Consider the following 24004-nt stretch of genomic DNA (forward strand, 5'->3'; position numbering starts at 1 on the left):
CCCCGTTACCATGAATATCCCACCTGAATCCCTGCCAGTCACTCGTCTGAGAGCCGGGGAGGCATGGCTGTATCCTGAGGCCAGGCCGAAGGGTTGCTGGGTCTGGGGGTGATGGCCAGTCGGCGTACACGGGCCATCTCCGTCCAGGGGTGTAACTGCGTCCGTGGCCATTGCAGGTGTGTGGGGTTCTGGAGGTGATCCATGGCTTGCTGAAAGAACCGGCCTCCCAGGAGCAGCTCTACGCCTTCCTCTTTGAGTCGGGGAACGTGGAGATCCTGTTCTCGCTGCTCGTCCAGAGGAAGTTCTCAGACGAAGTACGGGAGAGAGTCTTCAAGGTGAGACGCGAGTCCTGGAGTCTGGCGTTGTCCGCGTCCCCCTGGCCTCCAGCACTAGGCCCCCCCCACTGGCCAGTGCCCGTGGTGGGTCCCCTCCCCTAAGGCCTGCACTCACCCTCCCGCAGGTCCTGTACAAGATGCTGAAATACGAGAAGGCCCACGAGCGCAGCAAGTACCGCTTGAAGCTGAAGGACATCGGCTACCAAGGGCTCATATCGTATCTGAACGACATCCCGGTGTCCATGCTGCTCTTCCGGTGTCTCCTGGAGCAGGTCCTTGGCTCAGGTACGGCGCTTGCCTTGAGGCTGTGGCCCTGCTGCGTTACCCAGCCAGGCGCGAGCCACGTGGCTTGGGGGGCGTGTTGCTAAAGAGAGCCTGGGATTTATGGAGCCGGGGGTCAGCCATACGTTTCGGACCTGGGATCACCCGCCTGCAGCCGGTGGTCTCCACGGGAGGCAGGCTGTGCTGTAGCCCGGGAAGTGTCCGTTAGGTCAGTGCACTTCAGGGCCGCGTCCCACGCCCGGTCTTGCTTCTCATCCCCCGCAGACTCTCCCAGCTACAAGGACCTGATGGCTGTGGTGTACCTGTCCCACCGGGCGGAGCTGGCAGTCAGGCTGGATACCTGCCGGAAGGTAGGACTGTCCGGCGTGGAGCCCTCGGGGCCTGCGGAGCCGGCAGAGGAGCTCTGCAGGCTTCCCTGACGGTGCACTGTTGCAGAGAGACGAGTCACTCCCTGCACGTACAGCCCCAGATGGGCTCAAACTTGGGCCTGGGGCATTAACCCATCGGGCCCCCAAGCCTCCCTAGTCAGCTGGCTCTGTCTCTTTACGTGCCCTCCAGGCCCCATGTCCCTGGAAGCTGTTGCCCTCCGAAGGCGGCTGGGTGTCCTCAGGAACTGGCGTCTGTCACTGAGGCACTGCCCTGTCTCACACCGATTGGCCATGCAGCCTGTGCCCCGAGCAGATGCACCTGCAGGCTGACCTGCCATCTTGCCCTCTTGGTCAGGGCAGGGGCATATTGGCAGAGCCGTGAGCTGCCCTTGTTCCATAGACAGACAGACGCCATCCGTCTGTAGGGCTAAATGCAGACACCCTGGATTACATCCCCTGTTGGTCTCAGCAGGGCTGATGGTGTCCCTAAATCCCTCGCACCGCGCAGTCCTGGGTGACCGTGCTCAGCGGAGCCAGGCTTGACCCCATCTCTCCACTTCCCTCCCAAGAGTGGAGGGTGGGGAGAGATGCTGATTAGCAGGAGCTGGAGCCAAATGGGGTGGGAAGCCAGCTGAGCGGCTGGCTGGCTGCCGTGGAGACCTTTGAGGCAGCCGGCCAGCCGGTGTCACGAGAAGGGCTGGCCGGGGAAGGAGCCACGGAGCTGACAAGGGTCCAGCTCAGCGTGATCAAAGGCTTGCAGCCCTCCCTTGACGTCCCTGCCTCAGAACTCGGAGCCGTCCCCAGCGTGCCGCCGCAAAGGGGCGGAGGAACCGAAGGCCCGAACACATCCCTGTGGTGGTGGCTCTTGGTCTCTGCTGGATCGGTTTCAGCTGCTCACCAGATCTGGGGTTGTGGGGGATTAGTCCCCGCGGGCCTGTGGGTGTCTGAGCAGGTACTTGGGTGCTGCGCTGCTGGGGCCGTACAAGTACCTAGTGAGGTGAACGGAGCTCTGCTCAAGGACTGCGGGCGTGGCTCGGGCCGTTGCATCCTTGCTGCTGGACCCAGGCCAGCGGAGAGCATGGGGGCTGTAGATGTGGGAGCCCCGATTTCTGGGCTGAGGAGCGTCAGGCGTGACCCCGCTCCTGACCACACGTGAGGCCCTCTAAGGAGGATTCCCCTGCCCCATGGTGGGCCGTCTTGAGGGGTGCGGGAAGCAGTGGGCAGGCCCGGCGCCCTTTGTTAACCCAGTCTTGCCTGGACCGTGAGGGCTAGTGACTAGTGGACGTTGGGCGAATCCTTGTTTGCTCCAGTAAAGGCGGGCAAGTGGATTGTGCAGCTGAGCGCCCTGGCGCTCGTGCCAAACTCCTCCCCCTCCGGCGGGTACGGGGAGTGGGAACAGGTCTGGTCAGCCACGCTGGTCCGTGATGTGCCCCATTCTCTCTTCTCCCTGCCTGCAGCTCTTCCACCTGATCTACTCCCAGCACGACATGGTGAGGCAGCTGGCGAAGCTGGCCGGCTGGCAGGACACACTCACCAAGCTCTACGTCAAGGAGTCGTACGAGTCCCGCCAGCACAGTCTGAGCGGCTCTGCCAACGGGAGCTGTCTCGGCCTCCTGAAGCTCTCGGAGCATGGGGGCAAGGAGTCAGGCAGCGAGGCCGGGAAGGAGCGGCTGGACAGCACCAGCCATGCCCTGGCAGACCTTCAGGACCTGGATGTCTTCCTGCCGGTGGGCTTCGAGGCCTCTGACCACGAGCTTTCCGAGGGCTTCTCGGACCACTCCATCTCCCCGACCGGCGGCTCCAAGCCCTTCCGCTCCTATAACTTCAAATCCTTCGACTCCTTGGACCGCACCAGCCACTCCTCCTCCTCCAATACTATCGACATCCCCGGCCAGGGGGAGGCCCCCTCCACCGACGCCCACCAGTTCGACGGCGTCTACCACCCGCTCTCGCCCTTCTGCATGTCGCCCTTTGACCTCGGCCTCGACCTGGCCAGCACCTGCTCCACCGCCACGGTGGAGAGCGGGAACCAGACGCCGGGGAGCTTGCCAGGGACCCCCTCCCCTCTGGAGTACTTCAAACCTTTCCCGGGCACGCGGGCTCGCAAAAGCTCCAGCCTCTCCAACGTCCTGGATGAAAGCAGCTACCAAGAGACTCTGGCCAGCGATGACGTCTCCAATACCAGTAACCCCCAGGTAAGCTGCTGCACCCCATGGCCGGCAAAGGAGCCACTCTCCCGGCCCATGTTGAGAACATCCAGAGGGGAGCTGGCAGCAGTGGATGAGCAGGGATGCCGCTGTCTGCAGTAAGAGGGGTTCACGTCGATAAAATCGGGACATCTGGTCACCCTACAAGACCATGCCCGCTGGCAGCTGGCCTCCCCAGATGAAGGATGCCAGGGTATCTCTGCACCCCTGGATGCACTAGACCAGCGCTTTGTTTTTCACCTGTAAACCAGGTTCCCCCCTCTCCCCGCCGTTCACCCCTTCCTGTTAATTTTTTTCCTCCGGTCCCCGCCATCTCTTCATCAGCATTTGATTCTGTGCAAACAGCCACCCACTGAGAGATGCACAGGATGCACCAGTAAGGCAGGGAGAGAAGTCTCTTGGCTCCAGCGGGACCCCTCTTAAGATGTGCCGTTAACTCCAAGTCTTTAAGAACAAAATGTCCAGTCTAGACCCACACGTCTCCTTGCGTGTTATCTGCACACACGTGTCCCAAAGATTCTGCTGCCCAGTGTGACAGGCTATAAATGACACTCTTCGCTATCTACATAGTAACGCACTGGACCCAGAGGATCCCTGTCACCTATATGCCCTCTGGTGCCCTCTGCCAGCTGGCATCAAGAGATCCTTGGGTCATGGTCCTCTGTCCCTAGATGCCCCACTCCCAATCCCATCCCCATCATGTCCGAGCAGGACCGTTGTCTCCACCAGGGGGCACTGCGTCCGCCATCCCCTCTAGGAGAAGCCCAGGGGGAGTGGACCAGCTGCTCAGATCAGCATGTGTTTTCCGCCTCTCCCCCCATCTCAGCAAACGCCGGAGGAGGAACTGTGCAACCTGCTCACCAACATCATCTTCTCGGTGACCTGGCGCGGGGTGGAGGGCTGGGACGACGCAGCCTGGAAGGAGCGCGGGCAGGTCTTCTCCGTCCTCACCAAACTGGGCACAGCCTGCGAGCTGGTGCGGCCACCAGACGAGATCAAGCGCAGGTGGGTGCTGGCAGAGTGGCAGGCCTCCTCCCGCCCGGTTTGGGAGGTGGAGAAATAGGATCAGAATCGGGCCCACAGGTGTGTGACCCTTCGCCCCGTCCCCCTCAGCTGGGCCAGAGGGCCCAGGATCCTGGCTGCCAACGTGCCCGAGCTTGTGGGTTTCTGGCAAGTTGGCCCCTCGCATGGGGGCAGCTCACTGCCGGGCCCTAAGGGCACCTGGCCTGTCGGCCAAAGGAGCTGCTTCATTTTACCGCTTCGGAGCCAGGGCCCTGCCCTGCCCCCACACCTGCCCATTTCTCTTCCCCATTCGCACCTTGGAGGGCGTGGGCTTGTGAAAGTGACGCGTCAAAGGTAGCTGTCCTGGCTAGCAACCCCCTGCTAGTCCAGCCCTGCACCCCCATGCCCAGCTTGTGTCCTGTGCTCCCAGCCAGCAGGCTCACGCCATCACAGCCTTCCACCCCCATGCCCAATCAGGCCCAGGCCACTCACTCCAGACCCACACCCCCCTGCGATCCCAGCTGTGGACCTCGCCCACTCACTCCTGACCTGTCCTTTCTATTCCACTCCTGGGCATCGCATGTGTCTGATGAGTGGGGTGCATTTCATGATGTCCCCGCACACATCAGGAGCAGGCCCCTCCCCATCCCTCAAATGCATTACACTTGCCACCTGGGCATAGACTTGAACTTGGGCATCTTTGTAGAGGGGAAAAGCCACTAACCCCTCTGTTTCCTTGAAATAAGGAGCTTCCCAGTCTCTTCACAAGTGTCAGAGCCCAGGGTAATCCCGGGTTGGGGCACTGCAGAGCACAAGGCCCTGAAACGCTCCCAGAGGGGCGGGTGCTTTGCAGAGAAACTTTGGTCTTGGGCACCTGCTTCCCGTGGCTGATTTGCTGGCCTGGGGCTTGTGAGACGTGAGTTCAGTTCCCACCTCTGGCGCCACCTGCCTGCGGGACCTTGGGCACGTCCCTCAGTTCCCCATCTGTAACATGGGGATAACAGCGCTGTCCCACCTCGCAGCGGGTGGAAGATTTTGAAGCGCTCAGATGCTATATGAACGGGGGTCCCGAAGAGAGAGAGGCTGCGTGACCAACACGATATCCGGTAGCTCGGCGCGGGAGGATGAGTGGGTTATTCCCTAGAGCAGGCAGTGCCATCGGATGCCTCACACACACACACACACGTGTACACACTCACACTCTCCCTGTCTCTCTCTTGCAGCCTCCTGGAGATGATGTTGGAATCGGCCCTCACGGACATCAAGGAGTCGGCCCCGGCCACTTTGCCCAGCCTCGCCCAGAACGCGCTCAAGTTGCTGAGGCTCCTCCAGGACTTCTTGTTTTCCGAGGGACACAACAACCAGGCCCTGTGGAGCGAGAAGGTCCGTGCTGGCGCCTTGGCAGGCCTGGCGGGGGGTGAAGTTGGTCTTGCCGCTCTGCTCCCTGGGGTAGCGTCACGCCGACGTGCAGAGGGCTCGTCGGCTGCTGGCCATGTACTGCCGCAACAGAGCTGTGGGTCTCTCTCTTTCCCTCCTGCCGCGGTTCATTGGCTGCCATCCTTTTGGGGTCGCTGCTTTGCCTCTGGCTCTCCTATTAAATACCCTGCCCTGGGATTCCTGTTCCCGTCCAGAGGCCGGGGAAGCCAAGCGCGGGGCCTGGGAGGGTGAGCTTCGTCACTGTCTTTGCTGGGAGGGGTCACTCTGCCCTTCCTGCGGCTGCAGATCTACGAAGGGGTGAACAGCCTGCTGGACAAGCTGGGGGTGTGGTACCACTTGGCCAACGGGACCTCGGACCTGAAGGAGATGGCTCAGATCGGCCTGCACATCCTCATCGGGTACAGCGGGCTGGAGGAGGCCCAGGTGAGGCGCCTGCGAGACCCAGGCAGCTGGGGACCCCAACTGGCCTCGTTAGGGGCACCCTGAGGGCTCCCCTTCTCTCTGTGGGGAGGGGCTGGGCTCTCAAGGGAAGTGGGAGGGCCGGGGGAGAGGGAGAGGCCGGGAAGGAGAGGGATCGGAGAGGCTCTGAGGGCCCCAAAACCGCAGTATTTCTCCCCCCGCCCCCATGCTGGGATGAGCCTGGGGGTGTAACAGCCTCTCCCCTGCCCCCCCCCCCCCTTGCGCCCACCAGCTGCACTCGCTGGCCTACGTCAAGCTCCACAGCCTGCTCCAGACGGCCTCGGCCCCCAAGGAGGAGGAGGCCTGCTACCTGCTGGGCAAGCTGGAGAGCCCCCTGAGCCGCGCGCTGCAGCCCAAGTCGGAGGCCTTCTCCTGGCTCCTGCCCATCATCCGCACGCTGCTGGACCAGTGCTACGACACGCTGCAGCTACAGCACCTGCTGCCCTCGCTGCCCCCCACCAACGGCAGCCCCACCTTCTACGAGGACTTCCAGCTCTTCTGCACCACCCCCGAGTGGAGGGCCTTCATCGAGAAGCACGTGGGTGCCGCCGGGACAGGGGCCCCTCGGGGAGGTTACCATTGCGGGAGGAGGGAGCACTGAGTGGTTAGAGCGGGGGGGGGCGCGTCAGACGCGGGCTCTGTCTCTGGCTGTGGTGCTGTGCGTGTCCCTGGGGAATCTCTTCGGACGACACGCTCAGCCATGGATGCCGACAGCCAAGCCCTGAACCAAGGGGGGATGGGGTAAATGCTGGGGGGATGGGCATGGGCAGGAGGGTGCCCAGCGGGGCTGTTTCTGGGCACAGGAGATCTGACCAGCTGCAGGCCAGAGAGCAGAGCTATCGAAGGGCAGGGACCTGCGCGGAGGCTCTGGGTGCCTCTCAGGTGGGCTGGGTCTGAGCAGGGCTAGGAGCTGTCCCAACTCTGAGACTGACCGAGCCAAGTCAGGACAAAAATCATTTTTGTTGCCCTCCGCGGGGCTCGGAGGGCAACAGAAATGATTAGGGGGCTGGAGCACATGATTTATGAGGAGAGGCTGAGGGAACTGGGATTGTTTCGTCTGCAGAAGAGAAGAATGAGGGGGGATTTGATAGCTGCTTTCAACTACCTGAGAGGGGGTTCCAAAGAGGATGGCTCTAGACTGTTCTCAGTGGAGGCAGATGACAGAACAAGGAGTAATGGTCTCAAGTTGCAGTGAGGAGAGGTCTAGGTTGGACATTAGGAAAAACTTTTTCACTAGGAGGATGGTGAAGCACTGGAATGGGTTACCTAGGGAGGTGGTGGAATCTCCTTCCTTAGAGGTTTTTACTGTCAGGCTTGACAAAGCCCTGGCTGGGATGATTTAGTTGGGGTTGGTCCTGCTTTGAGCAGGGGTTTGGACTAGATGACCTCCTGAGGTCCCTTCCAACCCTGATATTCTAAGTTCCATTACACCTGTATGTTAAACGGGGTGGGGGAGGGGGAGGGTAACAGTATTTATGTAGCTTGCCAGGGAGTTGAGGATAAAGTGCTCAGATACTGCAGTGATTTTGGGGGGGGAGTGGGAGAGGGGATACATTCACCTAAATAGATTACAGATGGGGAAACTGAGGCAAGGATCATATGATCTACTGGGGGGTCATGCAGCGAATCCACATCTCAACTGGGAGTTCCTGGCCTCCCAGTCCCATGCGCTCGCTGCTAGACCTCGCCCGGTTCTAAGGCAGCGTCCCAGAAAATACGTCCTCGCCCGCTCGTCCTGGCCACCGCCGTTCAAGGGCTCTCTCCCCTTGGCAGGTACAGCCCATGATGGCGCAGTTTGAAATCGACACGTTCGCCAAGAGCCACGACCACATGTCCAATTTCTGGAACTCCTGCTACGATGCCTTGATGAGCAGCTCCCTGCGCAGGGAGAGGGAGAAAGAGGAGAGCAGGAAAAAGTTCCAGGTACGTGCGGTCAGCTGTTCAAAACACACACACACCCCCACCCCTCGGGGCTCCGGAATTACAACCAATATACAAACACAAAACCGCAGGGGCTGAAACAGCCCGTGCCGGGTGTCTCCTCCGAGCTGAATTTCTTTGGCACGTCTTCCCGCAAAACCCTGATCCGTGGTGCCATGTCTCCTCCCGGGGGAGACCCATGTGGTTGCACGCCGCACACCCCCAGTCCCACCTCATTCTCTGCCCCTGCTAGGAGCTGATCCTGGAGCCGGTGATAAAGCGCTCCAAGTACGAACACATCCGGCACGTGAACGTCCTGAAGCAGGTCAACAACCACCACAGCGTCGTCCTGAAGCAGTGGAAGGCCCTGCGCCGTCTGCTGACCTCGCAGCGCTCTGCCTGGGCCGACCGGTCAGGAGTTAACACTCCCTTTGGGCTGCGGGAGGGGATGCTGCCCAGGGCCCTCTCCAGCTCAGCGCTTATGGGGCAGCCCATGCTTGGGGCTGCTGGATCCTCCGGGTTTAGCAGTATCGTTGCTTTCCCCCACCCCCGCCGGAGGAATCCCGCCCCGTGGCCCTAGCCTGGCTTCCTGCCCATCGTGGGGTGTGGTTCCCACGGTGGGGGGGCGATTTTCATGGCCGGCACTGCACAGCCCCGGAGCTTGCCGTGGCCGTGGGCCCGCTGTGCCCTGCCCGCTTGCAGAGCAGCCCCCGGAGTCAGACAGAAAACAAAGGGAGCTCAGGCGCTAGCCCCGCCCACTGTGGCAAAGCCACGCCTCCCCCGGTTGGAACCAGGCAGTGTGGCTTACAGCTGTTCCTGGCCCTCCTGTGTTTTCTGTGCCCCTCTCCACCCCGGTTTGCCTAGTTATTTTCACGCTGCCCTGTGGCTCCCAGGCTGAAGGCATGATGGGGTGTGGTAGAAACTTCCCCCGTGGCTGCTCTCGGAGGTGGCTGGGCCCTGGTCCGGCATGTCCTCGGCTCAGTGTGGAGTCCTCATAGTCCCTGCTGCAAGGGGGGACTGTCAGCCAACACCTCACGAGCCCAGGCTGTTCTGTGGATCAGGCTGCATTGCCCCATGCTGACTCCAGCTGCCCCCCTTCCAGTTCCCAACTTCGAGGTGCTCGGGGCTCGCTCACTTTTCTCTCTCCCCCTCCCCTGCAGAAACCCCCCAGAGATTCACTGGAAGCTGTCGAGTGCCGAGACCTACTCCAGAATGAGGCTGAAGCTGGTCCCCAACTATAACTTCGACCGCCACGTGGAGGCTAGCGCCCTCCGGGACAACCTAGGTGAGCAGGGCTCTCGGCATGGGGATGGGGCCTGTGCCCGTGGGTCAGAGCCTGGCTCTGCCAGCTCACTGCTGTGCAGTTAGCTGTAACGCCGACAGACCCCCGTGGGCGGGATCGAACCTGGGACCTCCGAAGCTTAGTGTATGAGCCTCTACTGCATGAGCTAAAAGCCACATGCCTCTTAGCCGAGGCTGTAGCAGGCTCTTCAATCTGTAGCTAGGCTAGGTGCCACTAGAGGGGGACAGAGCACCACACCGAGCAGGGTTTTCATGTAGAGGGATTTAATGTACATTTTGGAGGAAGTGGGGGCCGGACCCCACCTCTGCCTGCAGAAATAAAACCTAGATCAGGGCCCCTCAGCCGCGGGGCCCCAGGGTGACTGTCTAGGAGCCGTGCTCAGCCTGGCGTCTCCATTTTAGTCTCTGTCCGTTTCAGGGGCAGATCATTCTCTCAGCCCTGCGGAGCCTCTGCCACTGGCCGTGGCCAAGGAGGCGAAAGTGAGCGAGCTGGGGGATGATCAGCTGGCGGAGGAGGACCTTGAGTTCTTGGACAATCAGTGAGTCTCTCCTGGGTGGCTCTGTGCCCTGGGTTGCTGTTCGGGCCCTTGCTGGGCGCAGGAACTAAGCGTGTCCTGCAGCGGAGGGATACTTTGCCTCGGAGGCTTGCGACTGAGTCTTCCCGCGCGTCTCGGTATCGCCCTGCGTGGCCCCCTTCTCGGGGAGGAGGCAATTCAGTCCTTGGCTTTTCTGCTGAGATCATCAACGCGGCCAGTCACGGCCTTCAAACAGCCATTGCCTGGTAACCGTTCTTGGTCCAGGACTGTCACAGGCGGGATTTGAACCAGCAGCCTTTATATTGTGAGCTCCTGGGGTAGAGACCACATCCCCTGAGTCTATTAGAGCAGGGCCCCGATCCTGACTGGGACCTCTGGTCACTAGCACAATAGAGTTGTGAGAGGTGCTATATCCCCTCACATGTTCCCCAAGCCATCCGTCCCCCTTCGCCTGCCTGGGCCCTGGCCCCATCTCACCCTTCCCTCAGCTAACACAAGTCCAGACCCCTCCACGTTCCTCCTAGGTACTGCAGCGCCAGGAGGCGCTCTACACACCACTCAAGCTGGTACTCCTGGAAGCTGGTAGGTTTTTCCCTGGCGAGGGTGCAGGGAGAGTCGCCGAGCTGCCCAGGGTTAGGTGAGCAGCAGTGAGTGTCACGGGAAGGCCAGTGGGCGCCTAGATATCTTCTCCCATTGCTGGGAGCAGGGCACGCGGTATGGCATACGGCCCCGGCCAGCGCAGGACGCCAAAGGCGACCTCTGTTCTGTAACCAGCCAGTCCCACGCCCCGTATTGGATGACTGTGTGCGGGGAGGGAGGCCGTGGGCCATAAGAGGGGTGCGCACAGGCGGGACATCCTACCCATTAGGGCTCTGCCACCCCGATCTCTTCCAGGGCTGAACCCAAAGAGCAGAGCCAGAGGGAGAAGCTGGTGATCTCCGAGGACTGCGAGCTCATCACCATCGTGGCGGTGATCCAGGGCCGGCTGGAGGTCACCACGCAGCACATCTACTTCTACGACTGCAGCAGCGAGAAGGAGGAGACGGAAGAAGGTACCGGAGCTTGCCCATGCCCGCCCCTCTTGTGCCCTGCGTCGCACCCGCTGATACCAGAGGCTGCCTGCCCCATCCTCTCACTGCCGCGCAGCTGTTAGATCACTCGTTAATCTCGTTACTAGTATTGCATGAGAGCAGCACCTATTGGCCCATGCTGCTAGGCACTGGATGTACATTTTGGAAGAGACCGTCCCTGCCCCAAAGAGCTCACGGACGAAGGGGACTCAGGCAGAAGATGGGGAAACTGAGTCACGGGGGTTAAGTGACTTGCCCCCGGTCATGCTGGGAGTCTGTGGTGCAGCTGGGAATTGAGCCCAGATCTCCTGAGTCCCAGTCCAGTGCCTTGACCTGGAGGCTGGCTTGGCTTGGGGGTTAGCCCAGCACTGAGCTCAGACCCTAGGTGTGACATGGGGGAGCGGGTGAGGGCTGGAAGCCTGCGCTGGGTCTCCCTGGTGTGACGATTGCTGGCTGAGATGGGTCAGTGTCTAGGATCAATGTGGCCCCCGCGGTGCTGGGAGCTGTCCAGCTACGGAGGTGCCTGCGTATCGGAGGGGGAGTAACAGCTGGCCTGCCTTCTGCCCTTTCACCAGGGATCGGCTATGACTTCAAGCGCCCCCTGTCTCAGCTCCGGGAAGTGCACCTCCGCCGTTACAACCTCCGCCGGTCGGCGCTGGAATTCTTCTTCATCGACCAGGCCAACTACTTTGTCAACTTCAAGAAGAAGGTTCGCCCTTATCCCCTCTGCTCTCCTAGACCAGGGGCCGCTACCCAGCCCCGGGGCCGTCCCCGCTTCTCTTGGGAAGCTGGTGTCCCCCTTCCGGGAGCATCGGTGCCCAGCTCAGCCCCCAGCACGGTGCTGGGAGGCGCTGGGCTGCCGATGGTGCAATGTTGGAGACACAAAACAAGGTCCTGACCCCGCGTGGTGAGAGCCTGGGGCACGTTGCTTTCTGAGGAATCGTGCTCTGGTGACCTGAATTCCAGGGGGGCATTGACTGACGGGGGGTAAGACAGGAAGTCAAGCAGCACTGGTGCAAGAGGCCTGATGCAGGGTGATGGGCAAAATGGCCTTTCATACAGAGCTTCTAAAGTGGACGGAGCTCAGCCAAGAAGGGGGGTGGTATGGGATGGAGGGAGCTATGTGTGTGATCCCGTAGTACTCCCGGCCCCCCCAGCTTTTCCAGCCTCCCTCCCCGCGCAGGGAAAGCTGGGGAGCTGCCCCCGGCCGGCATGTTCCTATTTCTGTTGATCACTTGTTGAAGGGGAAATAGCCAAGAGGTCTCCGGGGTCTTGCTTTCTCCTGTCCGCACCTGGGACGCTGGGCCAGGTGGCTGCGTCCCTCCTGTTCCGTTCCCCCAGCGCTTATGCTCCACTGTTTCATGTAAGGTGCAGCGAGGGGCGTCATTTCCAGCTCTGTCGGATGTCCCTCTGCTATATCCGATCGGGCTAATGAGCTCAAAGTACCAGTGTAGCCGTGGCAGGCAAGGGGCTGGCTGCCTGGGTACGATCCCATCCTGGGACCCTAGACACAGCGAGTCACTCACGTCGCCCTGACTACACTTCGGTTGCTAGCTCTCTGGCGTGATCCAAGCTGGTATCTGTAGCTGAGCTTACGGCACCGTCTGGCTGCGCGCATCTCTCCCTGCCGCGTCTCTCCTGACCGTGACGCACAGGGGCTGGAGCCTTGTTAAGAAGGGAATTGCGCACCTATCTGATTTAGGATTGAATTCCTTAGACTGGATCTTCTGCTGGTGTAAATCAGCGTGGGCCCCTTGATTTCATTGCTGATTTACACCGGGGGAGAGGGCTTGGACGGCTCTCTCTTTCACGCGGTTTGTTCATGTCTGTCAGGTAGGGGTCCCCCAGCCCCTACTGCAAGAGCAGGCCAAATCTTGTGGAGAGGCATGATTTTTTTTGCTAGAGCAGGGCATTGGGAGAGCTGGATTCTGTCAGCTTCCAGTGTCTGACATGGGGCAAGTCATCGCCCCTCTGTGCCTCAGTTTCCCCATCTGTAAAATGGAGAGAGAGATCCTGATCCCCCCCGACCCCCTGGATCAAGTGCTTTGAGGCCCTGGGGAAGAGGCACTCTGGCAATGCGAAGCCTTGTTCGAGGGCAGGCTGGACGCTGTACCTGAGCTCCCTTTGAATGCTTCATGCACCTGGTTTTGTCCCCGCAGGTTAGAAATAAGGTGTATTCCTGTATTCTCGGCCTGCGCCCACCCAACCAGATCTACTTCGGCAGCCGGTCACCCCAGGAGCTGCTGAAGGCCTCAGGACTGACTCAGGTGCCATTAGCATCTTCTTCCAGCCTCCTCCTCCTCCCAGCGTCACCTCTCTCTCCTCAAGAGCAGTGTGTGTCCGTCGGGGCTGCCTCGTAGCCAGGCAGAGTGCTGGGCAAACTTCCCCCCAGCCTCTTGGCTCTGCCAGAGCTCCTGGGGCCCACTCCTCTGTCCCAGCCCCGGGCCCCTTGGAGCAGGGCTTGTCGGCTGTGCCCAGCTGGGTCATGGTTCTGAGATCCGCCCAGGTTGGCACAGCACCCACCTCATTTCATTCGGAGCGTGGTCCGGGCTGTGAGCACAGCGCTGTGAAGGGAGAGGCCCCGGCCCTGGCTCACTGGGGGACCGAGCACGGGCTTGGTCGCTCGGGGTGCCGCAGAGGGAAAGTGAGCGCTGCCCCGCTGCGGGGTCCCACTCCTGCTGCAGTTCATCGTGCTCTGGGGCAGAATGGGTACCTGAGGGGTTAAATAGCCAGAGGGCGAGCTCAGGCATGGCCGGCTGCTAGCATGGCCTCCCCCAGGTGCAGGCTACCGGGGTGTGATGGCAGGGTGGGGAGAATCCATGGGATGAGTTTCCCTGGTAAGGCCTGAGGCCTGACTTTCCATCCTCACTGGTTAGATGAGCAGCCTGGGTCTATGCTGCTCCCCGCGAGGGTCCTCCCCCAACCTCCAGCGTGGCAACTCCCATCCTCCGCCCTGCAGAGTCTGCTCCCCAGCCGTATCCTCCCTGCTGTCCCAGCCAACCCCGCCCCATGCAGCGACTTCCATGGGGTGACCATGTGTCCCGTTTTGGCTGGGACAGTCCCCTGTCCCGGCCGTCCCGACTTTTCTGGCAAAATTGGGCATTTGTCCCATTTGCAACGGATCAGCTGGCAAGAGCAAAGGGGACAAATGCACAGTTTTGCCAGAAAAGTCGGGTGCAACCGCAAGCAAGGTGTGGAAGAATGTGCGGGGGGCAGGGGCGAGCAGTGATGCCAGCCCCATGTGGGAGGGAGGGCTCAGGAGAGCAGCTCAGGCCGGGCTGGCCCTGCATGGGTGAGTGGCAGGGCGCTTGGGCCAACCCATGGGAGGGGTGAGATGGGCCTCAGGCTGGCCCTGTGGCGTATCCCATTTTCCCTTTGGGAAAATACGGTCACCCTATGCCATCCCACTCCCACGCCCCATGCAGCGACTCCGCTCCTGCTCCCCTAGCCGGAGCCACCCCCTCTGCCCCTGCCGTCCGCAGGGCCTGTTTCAGCCCCGCCATGTCTGTTTCAGAAATGGGTCTACAGGGAGATCTCCAACTTCGAGTACCTGATGCAGCTGAACACGATTGCGGGGCGCACCTACAACGACCTGTCGCAGTACCCTGTGGTGAGCATGCCCGCCAGGCCCTTCCCCTCAGCCTTCCTCTGCCCAGAGACGCCATCAACGGTCTGTCCTGGGGCCGGCAGGCAGACGGAGATGGGGTGCTCAGAGCAGCCCCCGCGACGTTCTTTCTGGGGCTGTCTGTTTTCCACGCTCCCTCCCTGGGCTGGCAGTGTGGCGTGGGCCCCCCAGCCTCAGCCCAAGTCCAGCTCTCACTAGCCTGGTGACGGTATTAGCAAGCCACCCTTCACTTTGTAGGGACGCTCCCTGCGTGCTTTCCACGGGGTTATGAAGGGATTGGTAGAGGCGTTAATGATTGGCTAACGAAGCATGATAGAGCCCAGCAGGTGCTTGGTCACTCCCAGCCATTTCTGGCACCCAGGGGTGCTGCGGACCGCCTGTACTGTGCCTACGTTGATCGGTCCTGTTGGAACCCTTTAGGTGGACACGGGCCTCAACTAGAAAGCGGGCCTGTTTCACAGCTGCGGTGCGGTGGCACTTACAGGCCAGCCGAGTGGGGGCGTCTTTGCACTAGGTGCTGTACGAACCTATAGATTTGATCGTACCTCTCCAAGGACCTTACCTGCTGTGGGGGAAGAGTATAAAATTAGAGCTGCCCAGCCTCGCGCCCTCATAATGCAGAGCTGTCAGTGTCCTCCTGGCTCTCCCGGTGGATCGAGAATGTCTCCCCCTGTAAGAGTCCGGAAGGCCCACTGGACCAACCCAGCCCACCCCAGCAGCGTGGCCGCTCACACTAGCCCTGTGCCCCTAGGGAAAACTGCCCGTTCTGCCACTCCCCTGTTGTCTGTCTGGCCGCGGGCAGCACTAGGGTATGAAGACCCGGCGGCAGGCTGGGCCGGGTAAGGAGATGGCAGGCATCTGACAGGCCTCTCCCCTCCGTAGTTCCCTTGGATCCTGCAGGACTACGTCTCCGAGGCGCTGGACCTGAGCGACCCGGACATGTTCCGGGATCTCTCCAAGCCCATCGGGGTGGCCAACGAGAGACATGCCAAGGATGTGAAGGAGAAGTGAGTGCACGTCCCGGGCAGCTCGAGGGCGGTGGCTGCGCTGGGACGGGTGGCCCGGAGCAGCCACGCCAGGGGCGGGGCTGACATCGCAGTGGCCGGCGAGAGCCGGCGGCGTGCCCTGGATGTAGCAATCCGACACCAGCACGTGGGGTGGCGAAGGCCGAGAGTCGGGGGTGGCTGGCAGATTGCTGATGCGTCCCATTTGCTCTGTGGAGACGGAGCAATCGTCTCGTGGCTAGAAAAGAGGTGTGTGGGAAGGGGATTTTGCCCTGCGCTCTGCTCCGTGGCTGGAGAATGGCCCTGGGTCGCCCCTTCCCCAGGCACGCAGAGCAGCGAGGTGGGTGGGGGCGTGCTGGTAAGAAGGCTGTGCCCTCTCAGGTGCCCATCTTCTCTTCCTGATGCAGTCGCTCTGGCTGTAGCAGCATGAGCCGGGAAATCAGCCCGGCCAAGGCAGTTGCTGTGTTGCAAGCCACCCCTGCCTCACCGCTGGGATTCCCTCTTCCTCCTCCTTCCCTTCCCCGGCCTGTGCTCGGTGGTGTGCTCTGCTTATTCCCCTCCCCGTCTGTCCCCAGGTACGAGAGTTTTGAGGACCCCACGGGCATGATCGACAAGTTTCACTATGGCACACACTACTCCAACGCGGCGGGCGTCATGCACTACATGATCCGGACCGAGCCCTTCACCACCCTTCACATCCAGTTGCAGAGCGGCCGGTGAGACCCGGGGCTGGGCTAGTGCTGGCATGCCAGGACGATCCCGCTAGCTTCCCCAGGCCCTGCTAACGCAGGATTGCCACCTGCCCCGCGCTCGTTCTAACTGTCCCCTGTGAGGGGGCTTTCACCACGTCCCTTGGGAGACAGCCTGAGAGCTCGCTGGTGGGGGATCCTTTCCTGTGGCTTGTTCTTAAATGTTCCTTGCATCTGAGGAGGGAGGAGCCTCTTCCCTACCTTCTGTGTGTCTGTGCAAGGAAGTGTGGACTAGCGAATAGATCATCAGGGTCAGGAGAGCTGAGTTTTATTCCTCGCTCTGCCGATGACCTTGGGCAAGTCACTTCCCCGTGCTGTGCCTCAGTTTCCCCAGCTGTACAATGGGGGTGGTACCTCTGTGAAGTGCTTGGAGATCTGCTGAGGAAAGCACTAGATATTCTTCATTACCTGTTGCAACAAGTGTCCTAGAGCCGATTCTGAGCCTTGCCTCTGAGTTGATAAAGCAGAAAGAGGGTTTGGCCGGCCCTGTAGCCTGCTGTGGCTGGGTGTCTCATGGGCGTTGTCCGGCATGAAGAAAGCGAGAGTGCGAGAGATGCAGGGATTTGGCTGGCGAGGCTGATTTCTTCAGCCCATATGGTAAACCCGGGAGCTCGCTGGAAGACAGGAAAAGCGACGCGTTCTTGATTGTATCGCTCTAGTGCCTAGACACCCCCACCTAGATCGGGGTCTGTTGTGCCCAGGGCTGGACAGGTATCTAGCAAGAGACAGTGAGGCCCCTTCCCATCTTCGAGCTCGGGAGCTGTGGTGCAGACACGTGAAGGGTCTTGCCTAGGGCCACCCTGGCAGTCAGTGGTGGGGTTGAGTCTAGGTCCCAGTTCTCCTGAGCCCAGTGCCTTAGCCTTTAGGCCAAGCCTCACTCTCTTGCCGGCAGGTTTGACTGCTCAGACCGCCAGTTTCACTCGGTGCCCGCAGCATGGCAGGCGCGCATGGAGAACCCGGTGGACGTGAAGGAGCTGATCCCGGAGTTCTTCTATTTCACAGACTTCTTGGAGAACCAGAATGGTAAAGGGAGCTCCTGGGGCATTGCAGCCCGGCTGGCCGGAGTGCCCTGGGTCTAGAGCTGGGGGAGAGGGGCTCGCTGGGGTTGGCATGGGGAGGTGCCTACTTGGGGCCTCCATCTAAGGTGCAGGATCCCTTCTGTGACTTCCACTTCAGTTGATCTCTCATGATTGTCGCAGTGACTCGCAGTCCTGGTCTCTAGCCACCGGGCCTGCTGGCGCCCGGGCTCACTGTCTCATGCAGGGGGTAGTGCCCAAGCCAGCAGGGGCAGCAGCTTGTTGGGGGCCCCAGGGCTCTGTGCACATGGTAACTGGGCTCTAGACAGAGCTGGGACGCAGGCTGAGCTCCCGGGCCGGGGGAGCTAATTTCGCCCTGCATGGAGCTGGTGCCTGGCAGGCGTGCCACGGCTGGCGCGTGACCTCCTGGGATCCACAGGATTCCCCGCCCTGCTCGGTTATAGCATCGGTGCGCTGCCTTGCCCTGCAGCGTCCAGCACGAGCCAGTGTTGGCCCCGGGGCTGGGTGGGCCGTTGATCTGACCCCGTGCCGTGGGATGCGGCGGAGGGGGGATGGTGAGCCTCCCTGCTGTGTCGCTTTCCCTAGGGTTCGACCTGGGCTGCCTGCAGATGTCGAACGACCAGGTGAACAATGTCGTCCTCCCGAAGTGGGCCAGATCCCCGGAGGATTTCGTCCACAAGCACAGGAAAGCCCTGGTAAGTGGGCAGGGGCTCCGCCCAGCCTGGGAAGCCTTCACCTGGCCTGCCAAACTCACTGCTCCCCCAGCGTGGAGGGCGGGGGCTGGGGTTTCCCTACCAGGTGGCCCAGACCCATTGGGGTGTCCCCAGCCCGGCATGTCCCTGTGGTGCTCACTGTCCCCGTTCTCTCTATGTAACAGGAGTCGGAGCACGTGTCTGCCCACCTCCACGAGTGGATCGACCTGATCTTTGGGTACAAGCAGAGGGGCCCGGCCGCTGTGGAGGCTCTCAATGTCTTCTATTACTGCACGTACGAGGGTAAGAGGCTCCATGCCGGGGCCTGGGCAGGCAGGAAGGTTCCCTGGTGGGCACCTGTCACTCACAGCATCACCCTCTCTCGCTCCTCAGGGGCCGTGGACCTGGACGCCATCGCCGACGAGACACAGAGGAAGGCTTTGGAAGGCATCATCAGCAACTTTGGGCAGACTCCCTGCCAGCTGCTCAAGGTATCAGGAGCCAGAGAGGGAGTGCCCGACTAACCCCAGGGAGGGGAGGGTGGGGTTCACCCAACAGGCCCTGAGAGCAGAGCTCCACTCCCCCAGCCAGGGCTTAGGTCCATATATGGCCATGCCATCCACCCTCCGCCTCCCCCGGGTCCTTTTGCCCTTTGCTTCCTCTCTTTCCCTGGGATCTCGCTCAGGGTTCTGGCACCTCCCAACTCGCTGGCATCTTGCCCCCTTGCAGGAACCTCACCCAGTGCGCCTCTCAGCCGAAACCGCCACCAGGAGGCTGGCCCGGCTCGACACGTATTCCCCCAACGTCTTCGAGAACCTCGACCAGCTCAAGTCCTTCTTCGTCGAGGTGAGAGCTCTCCTCGCCGCTGGGCTCCGAGGGCCGCCCACTGTGGGCCCTCCCGGGGAGAGCTTACGAGGGAATCCTCCCACGTGGTGGGGAGGGAGGCCCGTGGGGGGGGGAGTACGGGGTAAGTGACGGGGTGGCAATGGCCAGAGCAGGAGTTCTGGGGTGAGGGAGGACACGGGTTCCAGCGAGACCATGTGGTTACCTAGCTCTTTGGGGCAGGGACTCTCTGGTGGGTCTGTACAGCGCCTAACACAACCTTGTCCTGGTCCGTGACTGGGGCTCCGAGGTGCTGCAAACACCCGACAATGCCCAGTGCTAACGTGACACGTGCATGCTGGCGGGGCCGCGGCAGTGCGTAGCCCCCGAGCTGCCGGGCAGTAGCACCAGAGCTCTCTGTTCTCTCTCGCAGGGGATCAGCGACGGGGTCCCGCTGGTGCAGGCTGTGGTCCCCAAGAACCAGGCCCACTCCTTCATCACACAGGGTTCCCCGGACGTGCTGGTGAGTGCCCTGGGGGGCATGGCATGGTTTGTTGGCTGGGAATTTGGGGGGCTCTCAGCTCGTTGCGTCTATAGCCCCCCAGCCGGTACCTATCGGAGCCCCTCTGCTATCCGTTCATTGTATCCTCCCGGCCCCCGTGCACGCAGGGCAGCTGATTGCCGGTTCACAGGGCCGGGGCTGAGGCACAGAGCCATTGAAGGGACTTGCCTACGGCCACGCGGAAGGTCAGTGGCAAAATTGGCCACCGGGTCTCCTGGGTCCCAGCCCGGGGCCTTCACCACAATCCCAGCCTTCCAACTTCCAGCACTTGTACGGGGAAGCTAAAGCTCCCTCCTGCAGCTGACGACGAAGCGTAGGCCGAGCGGGTGTTGGCTCCAGCTGTTCCCAAGAGCACGACCGAAGCTGCTGGCTTAGTAAGTGGAGCGAGAAGGGGATCTGTCCTGCACGCATCCCGCCAGGCGCGGCGATTTGCCCCGGGTTGCAGGAGCTAGGTAGGGTCTGGCCCGGCTGGTACTTGGCTCGGACACCCCGGAATCACCCAGGGCGGTAGGGTGGCCATACTGCCGCCATAACTGGCGGGACGTGGGTGGCGCCTTTTGAACTAGTCGTAGAACAGAGGTCCTGCCCGGCCCCGGCCTTCCCGCGCCCCGTGGCGCTTTCCCAAGAGCGGGGCTGTAAGCCTGAGGGCTGCTCACCCTGCGTTCTCCTGCTAGCCTCCCTCCCCTTTCCTAGCTCACAGTGAGTGCCAACGGCCTGCTGGGAACCCACGGCTGGCTGCCCTACGACAAAAACATCTCCAACTACTTCAGCTTCACCAAAGACCCCACCGTCTCCAATGCCAAGTGAGTCTGGGCCCGGCGCCTCTGGGCTGGGAGCCCCGTTACCGGATCCCTCCCTGGCTCCTGCCGTGCAGTGCCCTGGGAGAGCCGAGAGGAATCGGCCCCGACGCGGAGTCCCCGGACGCTTTGTCCAGTCCGGTTTTAGGTGGCACAACCCAAGGAGGCCTCCACCCCTCCCCCGTCCAGTAGGCACGCTCCTCCAGCTGTCACCCCACGGCGTCCTTTGCATAGTGTTATCCCGTGTCTTCCAGCCGCCCCCTAGAGGAGCTGGCTCCAAACCCTCCCGGACCAGCAGCCTGCTCCCCGTCCCCGGCTCCCAGCCAAGCTGTGCATGCTCATTCCTGGCATTCGCCCTCCAAGGGCCAGTCCTCGTAACCCCTTGGCCAGTTCTGTTGCTCTTAGCTAAATGGGAGGGAATGGAGCAATGTTCTGGCCGTAGGGCACCCCGGCTGAGTGCCTTGGGTGGGTCGCCTCCCTGCTCTGGGACAAGGGGATGCCTCTGAATGGGCAGCCCCAAATGTCTTCTCTGGACACAGGACTGCAGTGGTGATCCACTGCCCCCTTCCGGGTCGTGCTTGTACCCTCCACCCTGCCTGTGCCAGCCGGGGCTCCCAGGCCCCCTCTCTCACAGGCCTGGCCCTCTGTCCTCTCCATTACCCCCCACCACGCTGGCTGCCGTTGGGACCTGCTGACGACACGGCGGAGAGCTCCCGGGAACCAAAGGGCGGGCAGCTCTCTGGGGCGATGCTCTGTAGCCAAGAGCTCTTGTCTCCTCTGCCAGAACCCAGCGCTTCCTCTCCGGCCCCTTTGCCCCAGGGGTGGAGGTGTCCTCGAAGACACTGACTGTCTCTCCTGACGGGAAGCTCCTCTTCAGCGGGGGGCACTGGGACAACAGCCTGCGGGTCACGTTGCTGAGCAAAGGGAAGGTTGTCGGGCACATCACCAGGCACATAGGTATGGGGCTCGGACAGGCTGGCAGCGGGGGTGACCCGATGCGGGGCGCGTGGGCCGGTGGGACTCACATCGCTGGCTATGCACCATCCTGCCACGGTTCTGTGTCCCATCCCCCCAATGCACCTCCACCCTGGCCTGCAGCCCCCCAGCTGTTCCACCCCGTGCCTAGCTGATCAACCGTGGCACAACCAACGGGGGCACTAGGAAGACACTGGCAAACTCTCGACGCTTTGGGCCAGCCAGGGCCCTGGAGCCACCCCTTGCTGTTTGCAGCTTGTCATCTCTGTGGCCCTGGTGCTTTGGGGAGAGGAGTTACCTACCCAGAGGACCAGCTGGGGTTGAAATGAGCCATGCCAGCTCACCCTGCAGTCACTAACTTCCACCCCCTCCACAGTGCCTGGTGGGCTCTGCCCCAAAGCCCCCTTCTCGGGTATGGAATCTCCAGCGAAGGGGACCCACGAGATCCCAGCCCCTTCTCAGAGCCCCAGGGAAACAGGTTGGGGGTCGGCATTGTGGGGCACTGGGGTCAGCCTCTCGGCAGCAACGTCTTCTCTTCCCCTCCTTGCAGATGTGGTCACCTGCCTGGCGCTCGATCTGTGCGGAATCTACCTCATTTCGGGCTCCCGGGATACCACCTGCATGGTCTGGCAGGTCCTTCAGCAGGTGAGGGAGAGACCGGCTCCAGCCGGGAATGCTCTGCTACGAGCTCAGGGCTGGGTCTGAGGAGGCTTCTGGGTGGTTGGGGACTTCCTGGTCAGACACTCACGTGACTCTTGGGCTCGCCTGGGGAGAGGGCAGATCCCCGGTGTGTTTCACTCCTGGGTGAGGAGGTGCCATTCTGTAGGTCCAAGGGTGCGCTGGCAGCAGGGCTATCCCGATGTCTCGTCAAAGGTTTTCAGGGTCATTTTGTGTGCATTTGGTTGACTTGATACTGATTGGCTGGTGGGAGTGGTACTGCTCCCTCCACACCCAGCTCTGCCGGTGCCCCTCACTCCTGGCCCACAGCACCGCCTGCCATGCCAAGCCTGAGTCCAGTACCTTCTGCCATGCCAACCCTGGGCCTCCCCACACAGCCCTGCCGGTGCCCCTCACTCCTGGCCCACAGCACCCCCTGCCATGCCAAGCCTGAGTCCAGTACCTTCTGCCATGCCAACCCTGGGCCTCCCCACACAGCTCTGCCGGTGCCCCTCACTCCTGACTCGCAGCACCAGCCTTTGGCTCCCCACACCCAGCTCTACTCAATGCCAGTTCCCCACACTCCTGGTCCAGCCCTGTCCTGAGCAGAGATTGCTCCATCATACTAGCTTCCGTGGAAGTTGTGTGCTGGGGCCGGTTGCCTTCGGGAGATGAGGACAAGAACTTACTCGGTTCAGCCTGCCCTGCTGGAAAGGCTCTGAGCTCCGCTCCTCTAACGCGTCGACCCACGTGGCTGGTGCTTCTCCGAAGCCAGCCTGACGAGCGTGGCTGTGGTTATTCCTCCAGCCTCGCTCAGCCGTTGGGGCTCTGCAAGCAGCATCGGTGGCTTTGCACAGTGGTTCCAAACGCTTCCCGTCCCCAGCTTCTGGCTGGCGCTCTGTCCTCTCGGCTCGGTTTCCTCTGGGCCTTTCCAGGCCAGATCCTCTGCCGCTCTAAGCAGCGACAGCTCCACTGAAGCCGGAGGGGCTGTGGGGCCTAGACTGGCTCAGGATCTGGCCCACATACCCTGGTTTCTCTCTCCAGGGTGGGTTTTCCAGTGGCCTGGCTCCCAAACCTGTCCAAGTCCTGTACGGTCATGACGCCGAGGTGACCTGCGTCGCCATCAGCACCGAGCTGGACATGGCCGTGTCGGGGTCGAAGGTGAGGATGTGTCACGGCGTGTGTGCAGGGCGGGCGGAAGGCGTCAATGTTAGGAGTTTGCTGAGGTGCCAGTTAGATTTTAAAGCTGAACTCCAACCAACTAGAATTGCCAGTTGGTTAAGTGCTGTAGCCAGTATCAGTTACCCCCTTTGTATTGAGTCCAGCGAGTGTTCCCTTCCTAATTTAATGCTGGGCTCTTTTCAGATCAGCTCTTAACTTGAACAGTATTTCTGAAGTCAGGACACTTTGGTTACCAATAACCAATCAACAATGTATTCATTGATTCAGAACCAGATTAACATACACAGCAGTTCACCGCTCCTGTAGGTGCGCCCTATGCTCTTGGTACATGCAGCTCACGCCAGCACAGTCTTGCCAGCAATTGTCAAAGACTAGGGTTGAGCTCAGCAGTTACACCAAGGAACAATGCAAACCACCAAGATTTTTTAATAACATTTACTTATGAGCATCATTTCTTAGTACCGAACACGTATCATCACCCTTCCAGCGTTTCTCCAAGGAGGCTGGATGCATCTGTCTGTAAGGCAGTTTTGAGTTCCTGCTGTTTGAATGAATTGGTTGCAAAAGGGACAAGTTTAAAATATCAAAAGCAATTGCTTTAAGTTTCCATTCAAATCTCTCTTGGGCCAGTTTGCTTGCATTACGAAGGAGAGCATTCGTCTAGCATGAGTTCAACTCTAACCTATGGTTACAGGAGGTCTCCCTAGAGAATGGGCACTTTGTTACTTATATTAAAGAGCAGAAGGGGCAATCCAGTCTGTGAAATGAAATCTCCCCAATTCTTATCCTCTTAACCCTGGAATATGGAGACTGCCCACAGCCGGTCCTGGCATCCGTTGCACTGGGGATTCAGAAGCTTCCTCGTGGGTTCCGTCAACTCTGGGGGTCGCACGTGGTGACTTCAGCTTTATAGACTCTGATTTCAGGGCTCCTCTGATTTCTAACAGACAGCTGAGCGCAGCTTTCAGCTCTGTTTCTCTTATG

The 24004-nt window shown here is 61.0% G+C and overlaps 1 protein-coding gene across 1 annotated transcript in view; it reads left to right on the forward strand.

The window, feature by feature from the left end:
• NBEAL2 (neurobeachin like 2) overlaps positions 1–24004 on the forward strand; it is a 111984-nt gene that overhangs the window by 76053 nt on the left and 11927 nt on the right. The window contains 30 exon segments of the mRNA XM_077808481.1: positions 177–335; positions 461–620; positions 882–967; positions 2443–2537; positions 2749–2869; positions 2872–3180; positions 4019–4197; positions 5418–5577; positions 5917–6054; positions 6323–6628; positions 7864–8013; positions 8264–8421; positions 9171–9295; positions 9731–9851; positions 10743–10900; positions 11494–11627; positions 13078–13185; positions 14433–14528; positions 15426–15550; positions 16123–16263; positions 17189–17319; positions 17919–18028; positions 18211–18328; positions 18419–18516; positions 18755–18871; positions 19281–19370; positions 20103–20212; positions 20991–21163; positions 21732–21826; positions 22883–22999. Coding sequence (XP_077664607.1) covers positions 177–335; positions 461–620; positions 882–967; positions 2443–2537; positions 2749–2869; positions 2872–3180; positions 4019–4197; positions 5418–5577; positions 5917–6054; positions 6323–6628; positions 7864–8013; positions 8264–8421; positions 9171–9295; positions 9731–9851; positions 10743–10900; positions 11494–11627; positions 13078–13185; positions 14433–14528; positions 15426–15550; positions 16123–16263; positions 17189–17319; positions 17919–18028; positions 18211–18328; positions 18419–18516; positions 18755–18871; positions 19281–19370; positions 20103–20212; positions 20991–21163; positions 21732–21826; positions 22883–22999 — 4188 coding nt within the window.

This window comes from Eretmochelys imbricata, chromosome 2 (genome assembly GCF_965152235.1).
Source record: "Eretmochelys imbricata isolate rEreImb1 chromosome 2, rEreImb1.hap1, whole genome shotgun sequence".
In the NCBI taxonomy this organism is placed as follows: domain Eukaryota; kingdom Metazoa; phylum Chordata; order Testudines; family Cheloniidae; genus Eretmochelys; species Eretmochelys imbricata.